This window comes from Oenanthe melanoleuca, chromosome 21, assembly GCF_029582105.1.
Source record: "Oenanthe melanoleuca isolate GR-GAL-2019-014 chromosome 21, OMel1.0, whole genome shotgun sequence".
In the NCBI taxonomy this organism is placed as follows: Eukaryota; Metazoa; Chordata; class Aves; order Passeriformes; family Muscicapidae; genus Oenanthe; species Oenanthe melanoleuca.
In genome coordinates this window covers 7,172,006-7,194,353 of record NC_079354.1, presented here as the reverse complement: position 1 = coordinate 7,194,353, position 22,348 = coordinate 7,172,006, and the positions used below count along the sequence as shown (strand labels likewise).

General features: G+C 44.1%; 1 protein-coding gene across 5 annotated transcripts in view; it reads right to left on the bottom strand.

Annotated features, from left to right (window-relative positions):
• KIF1B (kinesin family member 1B) overlaps positions 1 to 22,348 on the bottom strand; it is a 96,818-nt gene that overhangs the window by 9,579 nt on the left and 64,891 nt on the right. For 3 of the 5 annotated variants that reach the window (XM_056508205.1, XM_056508203.1, XM_056508204.1), the window contains 17 exons: positions 20,615 to 20,796; positions 20,198 to 20,335; positions 19,275 to 19,523; positions 14,221 to 14,339; positions 11,903 to 11,988; positions 11,629 to 11,758; positions 11,132 to 11,291; positions 10,454 to 10,544; positions 9,856 to 9,974; positions 9,301 to 9,356; positions 7,107 to 7,215; positions 6,645 to 6,711; positions 5,852 to 5,936; positions 5,605 to 5,710; positions 1,487 to 1,601; positions 803 to 936; positions 254 to 315 (listed from right to left, as the gene is read on the bottom strand). In XM_056508205.1, coding sequence (XP_056364180.1) covers positions 254 to 315; positions 803 to 936; positions 1,487 to 1,601; positions 5,605 to 5,710; positions 5,852 to 5,936; positions 6,645 to 6,711; positions 7,107 to 7,215; positions 9,301 to 9,356; positions 9,856 to 9,974; positions 10,454 to 10,544; positions 11,132 to 11,291; positions 11,629 to 11,758; positions 11,903 to 11,988; positions 14,221 to 14,339; positions 19,275 to 19,523; positions 20,198 to 20,335; positions 20,615 to 20,796 — 2,008 coding nt within the window. The remainder of the gene's footprint in view (positions 1 to 253; positions 316 to 802; positions 937 to 1,486; positions 1,602 to 5,604; positions 5,711 to 5,851; positions 5,937 to 6,644; positions 6,712 to 7,106; positions 7,216 to 9,300; positions 9,357 to 9,855; positions 9,975 to 10,453; positions 10,545 to 11,131; positions 11,292 to 11,628; positions 11,759 to 11,902; positions 11,989 to 14,220; positions 14,340 to 19,274; positions 19,524 to 20,197; positions 20,336 to 20,614; positions 20,797 to 22,348) is intronic. The other 2 variants (XM_056508207.1, XM_056508206.1) reach the window with 1 other exon arrangement.

Sequence of the window (22,348 nt, the reverse complement as noted above, 5' to 3'; positions counted from 1 at the left end):
TGTGCCCAGTGTCCTGAGTTACCCATGTCAGAAAACATCAAGTTTTCAGTGAATCCTTGCTCACCAATGGTGAACACAGACCTGAGTCTACAGTAAAAGCCTGAGTAAGTATTTAATGGAACAGCAACGTTCCAGTGCTCCTATGAAACACAGGAACTGCTTCTAATCAGGACAGAAATGTTTACTCCATTCTGCCTGAGAAATTTTCTGCAGTATTTCATAATCATCACTGCAACACCCAGTCACTGCTCACCTGGGCTTCCTGTGTCTGCCATTTTGCATAAACTCAGTTCATAGATCCCAGTTACTCGATTGCTGATCATAGGAAAGCAGAAGAAAAAAAACACACTATTTATTATCTTCAGAAATAAAGTGCTTCAGCTTTAGCTCAGTGGTTCCCAAAGCAGACTCTTAAGTATAGTTGTTAGTTAGAACTAGATCTCAATTCTACTCTTGTGCAAAACAGCCAGAACAGACTGCAAGATCCCCAAAAATGGCATTTCCCCCATGTTCCCTCCCCACTCTGCTGCAGTAAATTCCAGGTCAGGATCAAGGTCATCCATGTGCAAGCTTGAAAAATGGATCCCTCTTCCCAACTCTGTCAGTCTCGAAAAGAGGTCAGTAAAGAGAGAAGCCATCAGAGTTTCACTGAAAGAAATGCAAGAAAGAACATTCAAAACCAGACTGGAGAACCTGTGACTAGGTAGAGTTTGAAGGAAAAAAAAGCAGTAAACTAAACTAGATGTCTAAGAGAAAGCAGCACTAGTGGCAGCAGCCCTGAGCAGCAGCAGGAGTGACTCACGAGTCCGGGGATCTGCAGTAGCCGCTGCCGAAGAGGCTGCGCAGCGAGCGCGGCGGGGAGATCCGGGCGTCCCGCGAGTAGAACACCATGCACACGTCCTTGGTGATCACAGCAGGCTGGATGCAGTGGTCCAGCTGAGAGAAACCAGCAGGGAATGAGTGGCTGCAGCCAACTGGGCCAGGTGACACTGCTGCCCTCAGTGGGACAGCTTTTGGAATCTGTTCTTGTTTGGGGCTTTGGTGAAGGAAGGGTTTTCATATGTGTGAAAGAGAACTGCCAAATTTCTTGATGCATCTCATGCGTGAAATGATTTTACTACACAAAACAACAGTGTCCTGCACACAAAGCCAAGAGCTAAGCCACTGTTTGTAACACCAGCACTCACACAGCAATGTTCACTGATTCCAGTGGATTTTCAGATATAAAAGATAGATAAAACAAGGGACAAACAGGTAAGACCACCAGTATCTGTTGTGTTGCAAGGCAGTAATACCTTGATATCAAGATGTTAACTGTGAGTATATTTTTCCCATCCTGTTCTCAGGAAATGAATGATTACTCTTACTGTCTTCAGGATTCAAATTACTTTTGAATCTTGGGTACACTCTTGGGTATTTCTCTTGGGTACACTCTGTGTCCTGTCTCAGACACCTCCCAACCAGCAAGAAGGCACTGCTGTCTCACCTCCAGGTAGGCAGAAAGGGTCATGTATATCTTCTCCCCATAGGGTGTCACTCGATTGAGGAGGAGGGAGTTGTGCAAGGAACTGTCCCAAACTGCCTCGAACCGGTAGAAAGTCCTGGAAGAAAGTACAGCAGGAGGTCAATAGTAAAAGTTCCTCTGCAGCACTCTCATCACTCAGTGTAAAGCATCTCTTCCCTGACACCATCCAGTAACGTGGATAACAAACACTTGAAGCAAAAACCTTCTCTTTATTTCCAAGATCATTAATTTCTACCTCAAACATGTGGCATAAGGACCACAGCCTCTTATGGAGAACACTGATCTAGAAGAGAAAAGAGGGAATGCAGAAAACAAAAGCTTTCATAGCACTACAGGGAAGTCAGCACTAAATAGTTGTTTTTAAACAGAGAAAATTCGTTTTTAATACTCCAGGTGCAATTCAGCCCAGCTGGATCTTAAAAGTGCAGGGGAAGATTCTTATTTATAAGCAACACTCATTCTACCCCATGTTTTAGGAATTCTGTAAGATGTTTCTTCAGTGTGGGACAAGGAAAGAGAGGATCTGAAAACTCCCACAGGTCTGCCCCAGCAACCCAGAAGGTTCAAGTAAAAAGTGAGAGACAGCATCACGCACAGCACAGCCAAATCACCACATCTAAAGGCATCATTACACTCTCCCCTCCCCAGCAGGGGCCTGGGGAAATGACCTCTGTCCTCTCTCACAGGCAGTGGCTGATTGCAGGAAGGTCCCTTTGGTAAGGAGACCCATGGCCCCATTCAGGAGCTCAGCACACCTTTCCACATTGCTAACAGAAACACAAGCTATGCATTCCTCATTACCTCTGTATCATTTCCCTCCCAAATCATCTTGCTATTTTTTATCCCATTTTAAGTCCAAATGATGTGATACTAAGAGCAAGAATGTGCTTCATGTATGTATTTTTTTTCAAATAAGTTATATATCTGAAGAGTTTCTGTACTCATTCCCTGTATTAAATCAGAAAAATAGAACATGAAACTAAAGACAAAGGACAAACAGCAGGATGGGGGTAGAAGAAATAAGAAAATACAAAGCAAAACAAAAAGAAACATGAAAGAGCAGACATGTCAGAAACAAAGAGTTCAATCTCAAACAGAGCTCCCAAGAATCCCCTTCCTCTGACACCAATTACACAATTCCAAGCTAATGCATAAAGGCACCATGAGCTGCAGTCAAGTGAGAACACTGCTAGATACTGGTTGTGTTTGAAGAACCATATTTAGGAAACTACTTCTAAGTATCTTGCTTCTATTAAAAATAAGAGAAACATAATCTAAAGGCCAAGTAATTGGTAACTTTAAAAACACTGTGAAGCACTGTAAAGTAATAATCCTCATTTGAGTTAGATTAGGCAAAGAGCACAATTGTCTTCTAAATCTTTACACATCTGTGCTGAGTCTTTACATTTTAAACTCTCACCATGACTTAGTTATGACAGCAAGCAATTTCTTCAATTTCTAGCAAATTCCAAATCTACTCTCAGGGTGGAAGAGAAAGTAGTAAAACCTGTCTGATGGAAAAACTACTGTACACAGCCCCAGCATCAGCTCTGCACCATTTACCAAGATTTCTCCTCATGGAGAGAGAATTCAAGTGTGAATGCTTCTCAGTGCAGAAATACTACCACCCCTTGAGTAAAATGATGTTTGGACAAACATCAAGGGGAAGCCAAGCACAGCTTTGAGGGCAGTTATTTTAGTGGGTCTTTTCTAGCCAGGAAGGTAAATACACAGTTTTGCCTGTCCAAACCAGAACTTGCTGCAATAGTTCTAGAGGGACACAAAAAGCAGAAGGGAGCAAACTCAGCACAGCCAACAGCACACAGAGGAGAAGGGAGCACACAACACACAAAGCATAGAATACAGGAGAGACAGGTTAAATGTGCTGCTGAAACTGATTCTGAAGTGGATCTGGCATTAATGAAAGGTGGTGAATGAGGAACACTGAAGACTCTGTCTTGTCTTCTCCAGAGGCAGAGCACAGAAAGCAAAGTGCCCCAGACTGTGCAGCCACTAGGGCTGGGATCCCACTGGGAAGGTGAGACTGGAATCCAGCCTGGGCAGCTACTGCAGCTCTGGCTCCTCTGCCAGCTGGTAAACTAAGGAGTGGCAACCACAGGGTTAAATTTCATATGCAAATCCAGCCCAGAACAGAGGCTGAATAGCAGTCACATGGCAGCCACTGCTATTTGATCAGAGCAATTCAAGTAACCTCATAATTCAGTCCTTGGCTTGATCCTTCAAACAAGCAGCATTACAGAGTCAGAGACAGTGAGAAATTCCAAATTTAGTTCTTTGATACAGAACAAGGAAGAAAATAGCAAGGACTACAAAAAAGGTCTGTATTTGACAGCATATAAAGAGAATCAGAAAGACTGCATGAAGGCAATTCTCCTACTCTTACATGTGAAGGAAAGTTCACCGTCACAAGTCCCCCCAGTGAACTGTACCTGAATAACCCTCTGACACAGAGGAGGAGGAGCAGGAGGAGGAGGAGGAGGAGGAGGAAGAAGAAGACTACTTCTGGAAGAGCTAAGATGTGTGCTAACAGAATTCAGTAAAAGCTGAGGGAAGTGGCAGCAATATAAATGGGACATAAAGCATTCTATTCTCAAGAATCTTTATGTACAAAGGAAGCAAACAGAAAATACCTAGGCATATCCTTATCAAGAAAGAGCCTGTAAAAACATAGAAAGAGCTTCAGTTAGTGCAGCCAAAAGCAGAACAGAAAAGCAACAGCTGAGAGGAACAGAACAAGTGGACTTCAAAAACAAAACAAAGTGAAAAAATCCCACAGAAAGCAGCAAACACGTCTGCAGACAATGGGCAAACACAAGATATTCCTCACCAGGGCCTCAATCCCATTCCACCATGCTGACCTGCACTCCTCCCACAACAGAAACCTTGGCATTTTGGGATGAGATGGCCAAGAGCTTCATCACCCTCATCCTTCCCCTTACAGAAAACTACAGAGACATAGAGGAATTGATTGAAACAGAACAGAAAGCACAGGGCTTTCCAACTGCAAATCCAATAATATCAGACAGGAAACCAGCAACAGTCTCCCTCCTCCCAGTTATATCAATCCATTAATTCAAACACTTCTCAGAGGAAGGTAATAATGCGAACCCTGTCCCTGCCTGCCTTTACAGACACCAGGTGGCAGAGAGGCATCCTGTGGGCAGCAGCAGCATCCCAAATCCACTTTAATGCCACAGGTGTTTCAAAGTCCAGGCCTCTAATAGAGAAGGAAGAATTCCAGTGCTTGGAAGGATCCCACCTCCAGATTTCAGCAGGTGCAGCAGAGATGGACTCAAACCTTCCTCCCCTCTGGAAACAACCACTCAGAGCCTCATTCCAGGGATATTCCTGTTCTGCACCAGCTGAACAGAGCCAGGGAGCAGCCAAGTGACTCTGCTGGCAGAGCAGGGAGAGGCTGTGCCCATGCCCCCCTCTGCCTCTGCCTGGCTGCACTTGGTTCTGCTCTGCAGCAGAACAATGCAGAGTCTGAGCGTGACAGCAATGAGGGACACACAGAGCCACAAACCACTCAGAAGGGGCCCTGCTGCTGCCTCACTGCAGGGGTCTGGAACTGGACTCAACTCGTCACACATCTGTATAAATCCACAAATTATGAAGTTGAATTTACAAAGCATGGCTCTGGCTTAAACTGTCACATGCTCGCCCCAAGAACAGTAAGTACACATCTATAAATGTACCTCCCAAAACTGTCCTTGTACTTCAATGCTCTATTCTAGTATCAAACCTTGATGTCAATTTGAAAGTTTTGGGTCAAATTCTGAGGACTCCTTAAGCTGTTCCTTTCCATCCACCCTGTATGGTCCATACACGTGGAAAGTAATTCAGATGCATTGTTGGCAAACCCGTCACGTGGATCAACAGATTTCCACATTAGTGAGAATTTACAGTGATGTTTGTTCTCTACCTGTGTGTTCTGTGCCTGTGGAATTCCACATTCCACAATTAGCCATATTCCTAGCTTCCCAAACATCCTGCCAATGCATCAGAGGTCAAAAAAATTTCAGATTCCTGCTGGAGTGCTCACTTCATTCACTTACCTGTTGGAGCTGTGAGAGGACTTCAGGTATTTTGCAGAGATAATATTCAAAGACAGAATGGCATCCACAGCAGCTTCATCCACCTCTGCTTTATTTCTTATACGCCCTGAAAAGGGGAGGAGGGGGAGGAATCAATTAAAATTCAAACTGCAACACCAAAGGAATTTGTTTTCCCAAATACCATTTCGGACTACAGCAGCAATAGTTTTTCTTCCTTAGAGAGCAAGATGCAAAAACGTTTACTCACCAACCACCAGCTCTCGCACATCTTTCCAGTGCAGCTCACTGCCCTTCTCATGGATGATGGTCACTGTGATTCTGCGCTGGATTCCCTGCAGAGTTCAGACACAAAACTGCTCAGTGTTCACACACACACACACATTGTCTATTTTGCACTTATACTGCAAAAGTGGAGTAATTCATATCATTTAAACTAGTCTGTAACTGAACAAGCACCTCTTTGTTTCAGGGCCCTAAAACTCACTCCAAGGGGATGTTATATTCTCATATGTAAAAGAAATTAAATGTTTTCCCCTCCTCACTTCACAAAGACAGAGTAGGAAAAATATACTTTAAACCTATAAACCACATTTAACTAGGATTAACTTTATAATCTAGCTAGAGACGAAATATTATTAAGAATTATAGGTGGCATTTAAGATGCACTGAGATAGGGTCATTTCATAGATTGTGTGTCATAACACAGGCAGTGAGAGAGAGCAAATGGAAGTTGAGTCCACAAGATGCTTCTGTGTCCTTAGAGATGCTGGACACACTGAAGGCACCAATCTGGTCCCAAAGGTTCCTGCTTTTTAAAAGGCTTTCATCTTTCAGGAGTGGGATGCCCACTGACAAGCAACAGGAACAGCAATATCCTGGGGCCAAGTAATCTCCTCCTAGCCCAAAGGCAAGAGACAAGCACAGACTGGGAGACTCTGACTGCCACTGCACAGCTGTGGGACAGGAGATGCAAACCCCAGGCAGCAGCATCCCCTCCCTCCTGCAGAGATGACTCATGCTGCTCACAGCTCTGCTCATACCTGGTGCAGCAGGAAGGTGCCCTGGCAGGGCAGGCCCCCAGTGTGATCCACGATGGCAGGGATGTACCTGAGTGAGACAGGCAATCAGCAGGCAGCAAAGATCTACAGCACCATCTGCTGCCAGCAGTTTCCTCTCCTGGTACAGCTGAAGACATGGGTGTGTTTTTCTACTCTCCAAGCAGGCTCTTTCTGGCATCACAGGATCAGTGAAATGTGGAAGTACCATCCACTGCACCTCAGTACTAATGGAGAACTGAGGAACTCACTTCTCAGTATAATCCTATCTATCTATCTATGCATCCATCTATCCGTTTATCTATCACTTTGGTCCTTTCCAATGGGGACAACTACTGCCAGCAGATTGGACACCCCATCACTACAAACCAGCCAGGTACCCACCATTGTGATTGCTAAACATCAACCCGCAGCTCTTGAAACACACAATATTAATGCAAGACTTACTCCCCTGTTGGCTCCAGTTCACTGATCTCAAACCACACCAGGAGGTCATATTTGCTCACACTCTGGCCTAAACTGGGCTTGCTCATAGTGTTCAGCTTCGTAGCTGGCACTTAAAGAGAAAAAAGAAAGAAAGAAGAAAAAAAGAGTGGTTTGCAAAGACTGAACAAGTAAAGCTTGCTCAGGGCTCACAGGAACGTGCCATTTCAGAGGTCTTACATATTCTATGCACATAAGCACACCACAGTTTTTACCATGAAAATGGCATTGCTTACAGCAATCAGTATTTCTCCAAGTGTTGTTTTTCAAATCTAGGTTACCAGAATAGAAAAAATTTTTGAGGTTAAATAATGGAGCAAAAGTGCATCCAAAGAGCCTGGAAAAATACACAGTCCCTGAAGATCCACAGAGAAGAAGTTTCCTCAAATGTGCATCAGTTGCTTTATGGCTTAACAGCTTGTGATTTAGAATTGGTGATGTCTGTTCATCCGCAGCATTACTCACCCACAAAATACATTTCACCTTCTCCACACAAGAGGAAAAAAATAGAACATAAAACTTCAGTCTCCACTTCCTCATGTTATCAACTGCCAGACTTCTGCACCATTTGTTAAAGGCATTGTACTTGTAAAAAGGCAGAACAAGACTTATCCCAGAGCCCTAATCCTGCCAAAGTATTTTTCTGGGCTCCTTATCTCTTGGCATTACTGAGTATAACCAGCCAGATCCCCTCTAATTCCTTTCATACAAATGTAGGGATAAATCATGTTAAAAAAAAAATAATGAGACAGCTTAAATTCTAGAAATAACTTAGGGTAGTAACTCTCTTACACCCAATCTCCTCATGCAGCTGCACATGAACTCACTACAGCCAGGGAACAACAAACACACAAGTCACTCAAGTTTATTGCAAAGCAGAGCGACTCAAAAGCATCAGAAGAGAAAAACAACAGAACGACAGATTTAACTAAACATGAAAGCTTGGTTCTAGATGTTCTCACAGACTTGCTCTGGTAAAATTATTCATCAGAATGCCTTTTTTTTTTTTGAGTTAAACAGAACAGAATACAAATGGAAGTGAGGAACAGCACTGTTAGTGGCAGAAAAGGAATATGAGTGAAAAGGAAACCTATACAAAACACAGCAGAATGTTTCCTCTATACCTGCCTGTGTTTTCATATGCATCTCTCAGCCCAGTATCACAAAACTCTGTGCAGAACACAGAAAAAAATCAGAGGTCCTGGAAGTTTCAGGGAACAGATGCAGTGACACACAAAGATCTGTGACTCCCAGCACACTGGGAGTCTCTCTATGCTCTCTCCAAAAGAGCCCCAAATTTAAGCACAGCATCTCCCTTCCATGACCACAACCATGGCAGTTCTACTCCTAACACTACTACATGATGAAGGAAAAAGGAATTTTGAAGCACATTCTGGAGCTACTTCTACATCTACCACAGACCAGGTTTGGCTACTAACCATCTCGTTTAGGAGCCCGCTCACTCTGACAACTGGGAACAGGCAGAAAGAGAAAAGGTGGCAGCTGGTCAGCTCCATCCTGGAAAGCAGCCACAGCAGAGGAGGCCAGCACGTTGGCATGCTCGGACAGCGTGTTCAGCACATGCACGTTTACATAGCCAGACATAAGGTACCTAATCAACTCAATTTTCCTTTCATGGTCTGCAGAGGCAATGGAACACACACAAAAAAGGATGGTGGAAATATGCAGGTGAGAGAAAGAAGGAGAAGGAGGAAATTAAAGGTGAAATAGGAACAAAAAATCACACAAGAGTTCAGCATGCATTATTCCAATTAAGCAAAGAAAACCAAGGATCATTTCAATAAGACTTACTGACTAAATGAGAACATGAGAGAGCAAAAAGATGAAGCAATTAATGAATAAGCAGATTCCCAGTCAGTAAGTGCTCAGTCAGCACAGCAAGAGCCACAGCCAGACCTCATGGAATATGGTCAAGAATGGAATTCTACCCCCTAATGAACCAAGCAGCACTTCCTGCAGAGGAGGTTGAGAAGAAATAAAAATAATACATGTGAAGCGGGCAGAGAGCCAGAGACATTCAATGCCCCTTGTACCACTCACTCCATTTACATTTCTCATGCCCTGGATACTCAGGAATACCCTACAAGCTCCATTTCAGTAGCACACCTGAGATGTAGAGAATCAGAGCTGTTCTCACCTGGCTTGGACAGTGGCATAGGGGGAGGGAAGAATCTTCGAGAAGGCTGTGGAGGGCTACAGAGAAATGAAGAGTTATCAATACAGAGGCAGTTAAATGTAAGAAATATCTACAAATGCACACACATGCACTTTTGTATACACACACCTATTACTGACTCTAAAATCATCCTCAGAGTTCTATGAACACAGGTGAATATCCCCTGTCAGGAAAAGAAGGGGGCTCAGCACACTTCTCAGACTAACCTGTGCTGTTTCTATTGTAACTGAACCAATCTCAGGAGCACTGCTGAGCTTTTCCCAGAATTCCCAATATTCCCAGTGCAATGCTCCAGTCACCAGGGTGTTTGTAGGGTGGACTGGTAGAACAGCTTTCCATGTTTGAGAGAGCAGAACAATGCCAGCAGTCACTACACTGGGCAAAAAGGCCTCTGCAGCACCTTCACCTCCATCAGCAGCTCTGCTTGTGAGGCTGTGGTGACAATTCAGGAGTACAGAAAACTGCAAACCCGAGCATGATCCCCAAGTGCCTTTGTGCCAGGCTAGTGACCAATACCTGTTGAGATCCTGTCCCTGCAGGTGGAGAGGATGCTGCTGATAATGTCCAAAGACTTCAAAGACAATAGGCTTTGCTTTGATGTACTCCACAAATGATTCTGTCACTTCCACAGCAATCTATTGCAAAAGTGAGGAAAGAAAATGAGACATTCAAAAAAGGAAATCTCTTTTAGAAGTCTGTATTTTTCATATCACTTAGGATCACTCATAGTAAATGCAACTGCATTCCCTCTTGGTTTAGGCACTAATTCTACTCTCCAATAAAGGAGAAAATTAAAGCCTCGGTATCAGCACTACACAGTTCATAAAAATAGATACATCCAGTTCATCTGAGATCATGAGCACTACTATTCACACATATATTTTATTTCCTGAATTCTAGACTGTTTTCACCTGGAAAGGAAACACAGAATTCAATGGCCACAAAGAATTCACCACAAAGAATCATTCTGTGTTTTGTTTTGTGATGGGGATTATATCATTTACCTGATCACTCCTAGTACTGTCTACTTTTAATCATTCTGCTTGCCTTGAAGGACACACACAACTCCTAGTGCTGACAGAGGAAGGTACTGCTCATGAAAAGCTTTACTTACATTCTGAACATGGTAAAACCCAAGGGGAGTCCCTCTGCCATTGTTTTTGAGAGGTTCTGTGGAGAAAGCTTCATCATGTCGGTGTAAAAAGCTTAAAAAAAAAAAATCAACCAAAAATAAGCCACCACAGAATGGTTTAATGAAGACTGTTGTGCTCTGAATTCAACTCTGAAAGGAAATCCTAAAACCCTAAAAGAAGTATGTTTTGCTGGAACTTTAGAAGCAGCTGAGTGATGGCCTAAAGCTGGGAATCCCATAGTCTTGTGGGACCACAATTCCTGTACTTGTTTTATGTCTTTATTATTCTTTCATATTCTCTTCTTCAATATCCCAAGCCTAAGACCACTTTCACTTGAGAAGTACTAATTTCCTCCAGGGTCATGCAGCTTTCACTCAAATGGGTGTGTGTACAATCCAGTATTGAATTTTTCACATTAAAAGCTTAAAACCTTAAGGTATCTATAAACTAGTAATTTATGAGTCCACTTTGATTCCTAATTCCTTTCTGCAAAACTTTATTCCTTAACACCTGCTAAAGAGAAAGTGGGGATCAGGAGCTCCAGTAAGTGACAAGGTGTTTTTCTCTGCTGTACAACACCTCCACCCATCTGAAAAGTTCTCCAAGCTCCACTCCATCAAACCATTAATTGCCTAATGCAAGTAAGGAGAAATTCTTACTTGAACTGGCAGAAAATATCTGCGTATTCGGGCAGGATGCCACTGGCCTGGAGCACTGTCACACGGAAGGTAAACACACTGCCCAGCTTCAGGTGATCACCAATCTCCTCAGTGAATCCCTCCATAGTCATCTTTCCATCCAAAGTGGCTGACTTCAAATCTTAGGGAAAAAAAAAATTCCACATGAAATAATTTTTGAAGTTTTTTTCTCCTTTCTTAAAACAGCTTTTCTGGAGGTAGTATCGTCCCATCACACTTTTCTTTTTCTTTTAAACACAAATAATTTGCTGATAACCAAAAGATCCAAATACCTGGGAAGTTTTTCAGCACAGTTCTTTAAATGAATAAATCCAGGATCTCTCATGTTCAACCCACTGGTAACACCTCTCCCTAACCATGATACGCTTGAAAGACACTCAGAATTCCCTTCTATGACTGACTGAAAGTGTCACAAATTTCCCACAAGTTCTCAAAACTACCACACATTTCTTGCTTACCCAGCTCATTCATTCTGTTGATCTCCTCTGGAGGAGTGGTAACCTCTGAATTCTGTCCTTGCCCTTCCACAATTCTTAACTCCTCCAGTGACAGTCCAGACCGAGTCATTGCAACCGAAGAGAAATCATTCTGAAAAATTAAATATAGTGGCTTGTAAAAGACTCCTGCACTTTCTGGGTTTGCCATCCCCTTCTTCCCCTTCAACAGTGTTCTTTATTTAGAAGCACAAGCTACTACAGTCAAAGATACCTAACTCAACTTAGGAATTCTTACCTTATCAAAATACTCATTGTCAAATGAAATTTTAGCTGTCCCAGACTGTCGAATACCAGATCCATAATCTGGGGCTTCTTCATCAGCTAAAAAAAACACAGGGGAAAAAGAAGATAGGTAAATAAATGATGGGGAGGAAAAGGGAGACCCTTTCAAATGGAAATTCTCATTATAACGGAAACCAAAACAGAAAGCAGAAGAGTCATCCAGTTACAAGTTGGAGTAAGTGCTGGAAAAGATCATGCCAGAAACCTATCCCTTGGGAACTCAGGTGTGGGAAAATAAGACAAGCTCTGAAGTTTCATTCTGAAAATACCTTACTTTAGAGAATTTTGAATGCAAACCAACTTTAGTACTGATTTTTATTATTTATTTACTTCTGATTATTGTACTGAGGTAAACTAACATCTGAAATTCTGTAGCCATGAACTCAGCAGGAACACTAGCAAAGCTCCACCAGGACATGCAGGAAGTCTGAAAGCTGGATCTGTCCATCTAATCTGCTCATTTCACCTCCTTCTCTTCCCAGAGAGCAATGACTACAGGGCCTGGTTAAGTGCCAGGGGTTTGTCACAGTAAATGCATACTCACAGGAGAAATACCGAGATTCAGAATAGGCTCCAAGGCTTTGCTTAGGGATCAAATAATGCCATGGCCCCTTTCCAAGCGATGGCCCCAGTTCAAGTTCTATTAGCCATGGTGTGTTCAGCTCATTTGGATGGATAAATATTTATTTGGAAATATTCAGTCAATGCTAAGGAGACCAAACCAAACCAGACTTTTGTAAACATTAAACCAGATTTTAATTCACCTGTTTTAATCCCTGCCAGAGTGATTCTTACACATTTTCAGAGTCTGAGTTTCATTTTATGTTCCCAGGGAGAGTGAAGCTCCCAAGGTTACCTACCTAAAAAAGCAAGAACTGCTGGCAGTTGGCCACTGCTGGAAAAGGAAATGATGGGCAGGATCTGTGCTCCCAGCAGCAGGGATAAAGCATGGCCCTGAAAGCAGCCCAGCTCACTCTGAGCAAGTCTGAAATATCAGCGACTGAGCATAACCTGCAGTTACCTCTGACACACACTCAATGGCAGCCCAGCACTGGGGGAGGCCCTGAGCACCCACACACCTACACTTCTGTTCTAAGAATTCCTGGGGATTAAACACTGAGCTACAGCAGCTTCTAAGTCTCCACATTTTTCGTGAGGCAATGAAGGGGGAAACAGCTGCTGATTTCTGTTTATACTGTGCTGAAACCTGTAAGTTCAGGAACTTGTGCCATGCTCTCCCCAGACCCCAGTGCACATTTCTGAGCAGTATTTAAAGGGATAGTTTGAGCACAGCTAAAACTTCGTACATTTAACTTTAATGCAGGTCACCAAAACCATCAAACCAGGCATCCTTCTCCACTGTTTACACTGGGTGCCAGGAAGAACAAGCTTTGCTTTAGTTTTAGTTTTCAGACTTACTGACAGTAGTTAAATCCTCCACTGTCCTAAAAAGCAGTGTTACATTAGTTGCCAGGTATAACCTTCAGTGGTCAACATCATCATAATTTTAAAGTCTTTTGATGAGTAGCATTATTTCAAGATTTATTCATGCTCAGCCCATAGGGTGAAGCAATGAATGACATCATTTCCATAACAACAGAGATCACCACAAAGGTTACTGAGGTTAGAGCATGAGGAGGATGGTTTGGTTTGGCTGGTTTGGTTTAGTTTGGTTTGGTTGGTTGGTTGGTTTAGTTTGGTTTGGTTGGCTGGATTTATTTTGGTTTGGCTGGTTGGGTTTAGTTTGGTTTGGTTGGTTTGGTTTAGTTTGGTTTGGCTGGTTGGTTTGGCTGGTTTGGTTTAGTTTGGTTTGACTGGTTGGGTTTAGTTGGATTTGGCTGGTCGGTTTAGTTTGGTTTGGCTGGTTTGGTTGAGCTTGGTTTGATTGGTTAGGCTGGTTTGGTTGAGTTTGGTTGACTGGTTAGGATGGTTTGGTTGAGTTTGGTGATTGGTTAGGCTGGTTTAGTTGAGTTTGGTTGATTGGTTTGATTGGTTAGGCTGGTTTGGTTGAGTTTGGTGATTGGTTAAGCTGGTTTGGTTGAGCTAGGTTTGATTGGTTAGGCTGGTTTGGTTGAGTTTGGTGACTGGTTAGGCTGGTTTGGTTGAGTAAGGTGATTGGTTAGGCTGCTTTGGTTGAGTTTGGTGACTGGTTAGGCTGGTTTGGTTGAGTATAGTGATTGGTTAGGCTGCTTTGGTTGAGTTTGGTGATTGGTTAGGTTGGTTTGGTTGAGTTTGGTGACTGGTTAGGTGCTTTGGGTCAGGCCGTCTCACCTGCTATGGCCTGAACCGCCACGCGCAGGAAGCCGCGCACCTCGCCCTTCTCGCTGACCACGGCCACCCTATGGATCAGGGGCACTGGGTACAGCAGGTTGCTCAGGTACACGAACGCTCTGGGGACAGAGAGAAACACAGGCAGCATTAGAACCATGTTCCAAAGCCCAGTGCAGCTCTGCTCAGTCCTGGGACGCTCAGATCTCAGGCACTGCATCTCCTGCACCTGCAGGAGCTCCTGGCTCCATCCTGGCTCCATCCTGCCCACACAGGAGCTCCTGGCTCCATCAGGACGTCTCAAGTCCATCCCCACAAAGCTCTGGCCAAGCCCAGGGCAGCCAGCCAAGGCTCTCAGCCAGAGCCTGCAGGGCCCCAGGGCTCACAGAATGAGTTCCAGACACAGGAGAGGGAATGGCTGGATGGAAGGGAATTAGAGATGCTCTGCACTTGTGAATGGAGCTGTTAGCAAGCTGACAGAATCTATCAGGGAACTATTGATTATAAAGAATGATACTGATGATAAAGAATGAGGTACTTGGAAAAGATAAATTAAAAAGGAATTGATCCAATGTGTTCACACTGCCTCAGTTTTTTACTGAACATATAAAACCACTCTTTTAAAAACAGACAGACTGAATGTTTTCTCTCTTCTATATTGCTTTGATAACACTGTGTGCAGAATAATCAGAAACCCACAATAAACCATAAGTCATCACTAAGGTTTCTTGGAAGATTCACTGATTGTGCAGATAGTGGAAGACTGTCAGTCTTCACAGGCCAGCCTCCTTAGGAGCATTTTATTTATTTATTTGAAAAAAAAAAAACACGACAAGTAAGACATGACTTAGCACTACTCTAGAGCAACCACTCAAAAATTACAGTTTGCAAAAGGAAAAGCAGCACTTAGGCCCCATAGGAGACAATCCTGCCATGCCTTAACTTCTACGTTTTATAAAAGCAGGGTCTGGTTCCGAGCAGTAAGGAACCAATTTAATTGTACATATTTTAATTAAAACTCATTAGGTTTAATTTAATTAAAAGTAATAAAGTTAATAAGTTATTTTATGTTTCTGCAGTGAATTGCAGTTTTTAAAGCATCACAATTCAGTGGGATTAGCTTGAGCAAAACATTAAATATTGAGAAGCTCAACAAGTCAGCTAAAGAACAGCTCTCAATGAGGGGAAAATACGGAAGGTTCCATTTATTAAAGGAGCTGTGTCAGAGCTCAGGAGAGTACTGAGATGCACAGAACTTTAACCAATAGTTTTACAAGTCATTAAATTTAAAGTGACTAATTATGCAATTTTAATAAGTTATACTAAACAACAGAAATTTAATTAATTTCCTCCTTACAGTTCTTTTTATTAGTCTTTAGTATTATCTATAGTTAATTCCTATAATTTATAACTGTTCTTTTTAACATTCCTAGGGAAAGTCCTGCATGACAAAAGGGAAGTGTTGCTCCTTGGGTTCACGAGCCCCTTCCAAGAATGAATGAATTCTTTTGAAATGACAAAGTCAAGGAAGGAAGTCAAACAAGTGTCAGTCACGAACCAAGGACACAAAAACAATGCTACTAAAAAAAAGTGGTGACAAAATGCAATAGAGAAGAGAATGATTAATACAGCTATAAAGTAGCAAAACAAAAAAATGAAGAAAACTATACAACAACAAAACCAACTGCAACATAACACTTCACTTAAGATTAGGATTTAATTCCTTTTCAGTCTGCTTCAAAGTGAGGTAAGCACTGATTAAGCAGGGGAAGGGAGAAGAGACTAAATTTCAAATAACAAAATGAGAAGTTAAATTTTCTTTTTTCCCTCTAACATTGTCATTTTTTGCTTTGGAATTTCAGGTGATGCTCATCTGAGAAACCAGCATCCAACCACACAAGAAAACAGCCCCTGAAACTGGAATGGTTCACTTAGACTGGATCAGGAATGGAGCTCTGAAGTCAACAGAAAAAACACACCCAATTTGAAAAGCACTTTTCAACATTTCCTAACAGAACAGAAGCCAGAGCCCTGCATTGATGTGCACAGTAGGAGTTTCACTAACTGCAAGAGTCAGGCACCTCAAAACCAAACTAATGGAAAGTGAAAGCATCACCTGCATGAAAAATAAAAATAAATGTTTATTTGCAGGACAAAAGTTCTGCAGGTGCTGCTCAGCATGTGACAGCCAAAGATTAGCCACTACAATGTGACTATCCCAAGGAAAAAATGTATTTCTCTTCTTCCTCGAACTGCTTCCATCCAGTCAACTTGTCCACTGGAATCATTTTAGATTAGAGAAAGAAAAGCACATAATGCCAAAAAGTTTTAAGCTTCCTGTTTGCTGATGAAAATGCTGCATCCCTTCTGTAGAGTGGAGAGCAACTGCACATGTGCTGCACCAGAACAGAGCTGGGTTCTTCAGCTCTGCTGATGCCAGGGCCATTCCAGCTCCTTCCTCATGAGACAGTGCCAAGTTAGGAGTGGATGAGATATTTAGGTTCTCCTCCTCCTCTTCCCACATCCGTGAGAACTCCCATTCCCCAAAGAGCCCCTAAGTGACCCCCTGCACTTAGCCCAGCAGACTGAAAGAGGGGAACTGGATTAGCAGAAAGATTGGTGAGGTAAAATGGCATACTCACAACAAAACTAGAAATTAAATTTAACAAACACAGGTTTTTAAAAAACCAAAACAAAACCAACAGAACTCAGAATGATTGCAGATATTTTGAAAATAAACACATTAGGATTTAAACAAAATATTCCATAGTCCTCTCCCACCTCCCTTAAGAACAAAGCAAATGCTTGATATGTCACACCATTAAATAGAATCAGCCTTGAAGAAACCCAGCATGCCAGAAGAGATGGCTAAAGGGACCAGCTCCTTTTGCTTTTCTTTAAGAGTTACAAATAAAAGACAGTCATAGCACAGAGAGAGGAAAGAAAAGAACTGTGATGGCCAGGGAATTGGATAACTACATCATCCATTCCTCCTCCTCCTCTCCTTCATGACCTGTATTTGTTACTGCTGACAACCCCCCAAAAACACTAAATACTGTTTTATTTGTCCTTCACATTCTACAGCATATCAACCAGTACAGCGTTGGGAGTGATGAGCAATTCTGGTTTTGTTACAAACTGAACACCACCTTGTGCTGAAGACAACACCTAGGTAGATGGACACAACCCTGGTGCTTGTGAGTCACTGTTCAGAACCAGAATTCTCCCACTGGAAGACACAGAGGACTCAAAATGCTCCCACACAGTGGTGCTGGGCAGTCTAACAGCCTCTGCTGACAGAATGGGCTCAAGGAACAGGAATAGAAACAACAGAACCAACAGGTGACCAGAGGCACTGGGCTCTCCAGCCTCCCTGCAGGAACTCAGATTCACTGCCCAGCTCTGCACACACAGCTCACAGCACCAGCAGTGCCCAGAGAGCTGCAACTTCCCCTGTCCATCCATACAGAGATCAGAGCTCCCAGAGAACAGTGGGAAGCAGGCTGTGGAACTGCCAGGAAACACAAGTGTTTTCATCACACTCTGTTTGCTCAGCTTGTGCTCTGCTTCCTGAGTGAGCATGAACAGCTCAGCTCTTTCCCAGGCTCCAGGGGCACATTGAGCAGCCTGGGCTCAAAGGAGCTGCCAGCCAGCCCAGGGCAGCACAGAGGCTCTCCCAAACTGCCTCCCCACCTGAAGCAGATCATCAGATTTTGTCAAATGTGGTACCAGGCATTGCATGTAAGGCCACAGATTCTGAGATCACAGAGCACTAACACAATTCCTTGCAACTTTAGAAATTTTTGTTTCAAAAACTGGATCAGGGAAGATCCAAGTTTCATTACAGACAAAGCCTGAGGTTAGACAAACACACTACACTGAACTCAAAGCTTGATAAAGACCAGCAAACTCAGTCTCTCATTTTCATAAACTATGCAAACAAGTGTCCTGCATTTGAGGAAACTGCATAAAGCTCCCCCCACCCTGACCCTGAAGTCTTTCCTGCTTACACTCACAGAGAAGAATAAAGCCAAGCTCTGGTCCCTTTTCCTTTGTTCCTCCCTCCTGCTGGCCATGGAGCCTTTTCTTTGTACCATGCCTGTGGCAAGCACCTTAATGAGGATGTTGGCTTACAGGGTAAGCAAGGAAACACAAAAGCATCACTGGGGGAGTGGGAAGCAGCAGAGAGAGAAGCCAAGCCACTAAATAAAAACTTTTCTGTTTCTTGTAATGACAAACATGTGCTGGCAAGACTGTCACTGGAGAAACAGTGCAAAGAACTACATTTCTTTAATGTAACTTGCTGTCCTTAAGGGTATACACCACAGACTGAGGACTGATAATGCCCTGATTCTTTCTGTCCTGGGGAGCTCAATAATATTCTAAAACATATCAAACAAACTTGTTTCAGGAATTCAAGCTTAGTGCCTGGGGAAAGTGCCAAACACTTGGAAAGTGCCAGTGAATTTCAATGGTGACAACTTTTCACTATATAATACTGGCTAGAGAGAATCAAGCATAATCTGAGAAACCAAATCATCTCAGAGAACACTCTTCCTCCCCCAGAAAGAACCACTCTTCTTCCTCCTCATGCCATCTTTTCGTATGCAGAGGATGCTAAACCTGCTTTTTAAAAAAACGGATTTCTGGGTTTGGACTGAAAGACTTCCCACCATAGTCAGATTCTCTTCCATAGAGGAAAATAACACACTACAATTCCATCTTAGTGACCCTGCAACAGCTAAATAGGGAATTCTGTAAAAGTTTAAATACTGTACACAAACCCCCGTTCTCTCCAAGCTACGACAGTGATCTCGAGATAGATTTACCCACACTGTCACATCTAAGGTTATTTTCTCAATTACTGCTTAGGTCTTCATGGCCCCAGACACAGGAATTTAAAACTTAATGTTGAGCTATGCTCGTTCTCTGGCAATTCCAATTTATGGACATGGACATTTTGGCTAGACTGACCATCTGTGTAGCAAAGGCAAAGCCATTGCAGCCTGCAGCAAGAGCTGGTCCCTTTAGGCCATTCTCAGAGTAACCTCACCAACCTTCCCACTAAAATGAACCAGGGGGATCGGTCGTAAAACGGGTCGCGCCCATCATTGAAGAGGTCAGATCCCTCCTCAGTGCCAACGTCGGAGCCAGTGTCATCCACAAAGGCCTCATCATCAAAGTCCTCCATCTCATCCTGCTGCTCATCTGCCAGCTCAGTGATGTCGGAGTCAGCCGTGGAGAAAGTGGGGGAGGGCGTGCGATCGGCCAGGCGCTCGTTGACGCAGCCATGGAATATGGGGGAGCTGCACATCAGCGAACGACACCGATTAACAGGGTCAGCACACACACCTTCAACAGCCCTGCTGCACCAGCACAGACACCCCTCAGCAACCAGCAGCACCTCCAAACCGCCTGCACTGCAATGGAACAGCGAGGGGCTGCCAACAAACTCAGGGAAAAGAGTGACCTCGAACAGAGCAGGAAGCAAATGAAAAAGAAATAGAAACGTGGCTGAGCATACAGATCTTGAGAGGACATCCATTTCACAGAGCTACATTTCTTATTTCAACACATCAGTTCTGCGAATAAAAATATTGTAAAGCTGCAGCCAACAGCAGAAAATGTTAAAGAATCCCATCAGACACTTCCCTAGGGTATGACAAACTATTTGAACCACACACAGCAGAGACTCTGGGCCACTTTTCCAGCGTTCTTCGTATTCTCACAGCTCTGCTCCAGAGACTTTAGATAGAAGTTAGCTGGTTATATTATTTTAAAATAATTAATAATTACTAAAGGCAGATTCTACTACTAGACACCTGAACTGACAACATTCTAAAGAGCACTTTCTACTTTTAACCATCATTGAAGTCTATCCAAATCCCTTACAGACAAGACCCGGCTGACACAGAGGCTGACTCCACGCTCCCGTGCAGGCAGAGCTGCAGCTGCAGCAGTAGGGAGGTGCTGCCCATACCTGCCCACGAGCTTGAACCAGTGGAAGCGGTCGTAGAAGGGGTCACTGCCCGTCATGGAGCCCTCGGGCTCCTCCTGGCTGCCGGAGGCCACGTCCCCCGCCCGGTCGTACATCTCCCGCATCAGCTCCAGCCTCTGCCTGCGGAGACAGCACCGGGAAAGGGCTCAGGACACAGGGAGTAAACACAGAACACAAGGTCAGGTGTTCACCTCACTGGCTTCACCTGCACCAAGCTACACCTAAGGACAGACGAGGCTGTACCCTAAGTTTGGTGCCTAACTAATTCTCTCAATACTTTCTGGGGAAAATTTTGTTGGCAAAAAACAAACTGATGAGGAATAGCAAGGGAGAAAATTTTTGAGTGAAGTTCCTTGGACACAGGGAATTTTATTTTGCTCTCTAATGCTATTCACATACTTGAGTTTTTCCAAGGACCAGTAATGTGTTGCTCCATTCTTGAGGTCCTGCACCTCCACGGCCACCACAGTGCGGGGGAAGGGCCGGCGCTCGCGGCTCTTGTCTGGCTCAGGCAGCGGCAGCAGCTCCGGCGGCAGCGGCGAGTACAGCGTGTCTGTGAGCAGCACGAACTGGAACTGCACCTGCACACACACACACATAGAATCTGGGACTAAACTGTACCTACACACACACACAGAGCATCTGAAAGTGGAACTGCACCTGCACACATACACACACACACACACACAGCATGTGGAACTGGAACTGCACCTTCACACACACACACCCACACCCACACACACACACTCACAGAGAGCATCTGGAACTGCACCTTCACACACACACACACAGAGCATGTGGAACTTGAGCTGTACCTGCACACACACACACACACACACACACACACACAGACACACACAGACAAAGAGCATCTGGAACTGGAACTGCACCTTCACACACACACACACAGAGCATCTGGAACTGGAACTGCAACTGCACACACACACACACACACACACACAGAGCATCTGGAACTGGAACTGCACCTTCACACACACACACATACAGCATCTGGGACTGGAACTGCACCTTCACACACACACACACAGCATGTGGAACTGGAACTGCACCTTCACACACACACACACACAGAGCATCCTGAACTGTACCTACACACACACACACACACACAGAGAGCATCTGGAACTGGAACTGCACCTTCACACACACACAGCATGTGGAACTTCACACACACACACACACACACACAGACACACACAGACACACACACAGAGCATCTGGAACTGGAACTGCACCTTCACACACACACAGACACACAGCATCTGGAACGGGAACTGCACCTGCACACACACACACACAGCATCTGGAACTGGAACTGCACCTTCACACACACACACAGAGCATCTGGAACTGGAACTGCACCTTCACACACACACACACACACACACAGCATCTGGAACTGTACCTACACACACACACACACAGCATGTGGAACTGGAACTGCACACACACATGCACACACACACACAGAGCATCTGGGACTGGAACTGCACCTTCACACACACACACAGACACACACACACACACAGAGCATCTGGAACTGGAACTGCACCTTCACACACACAAAGAGCATCTGGAACTGGAACTGCACCTTCACACACACACACACACAGACAAAGAGCATCTGGAATTGGAACTGCACCTTCACACACACACACAGAGCATCTGGAAGTGGAACTGCACCTTCACACACACAGACACACACACAGCATGTAGAACTGGAACTACACCTTCACACACACCCACACACACACACACACACAGACAAAGAGCATCTGGAACTGGAACTGCACCTGCACACACACACACAGAGCATCTGGAACGGAAACTGCACCTGCACACACACACACACAGCATCTGGAACGGGAACTGCACCTTCACACACACACACACACACACAGCATGTGGAACTGGAACTGCACCTACACACACACACACACACACAGAGCATCTGGAACTGGAACTGCACCTTCACACACACACAGCATGTGGAACTGGAACTGCACCTACACACACACACACACACACACACACAGAGCATCTGGAACTGGAACTGCACCTTCACACACACACACACCCACACACACACACACACAGAGAGCATCTGGAACT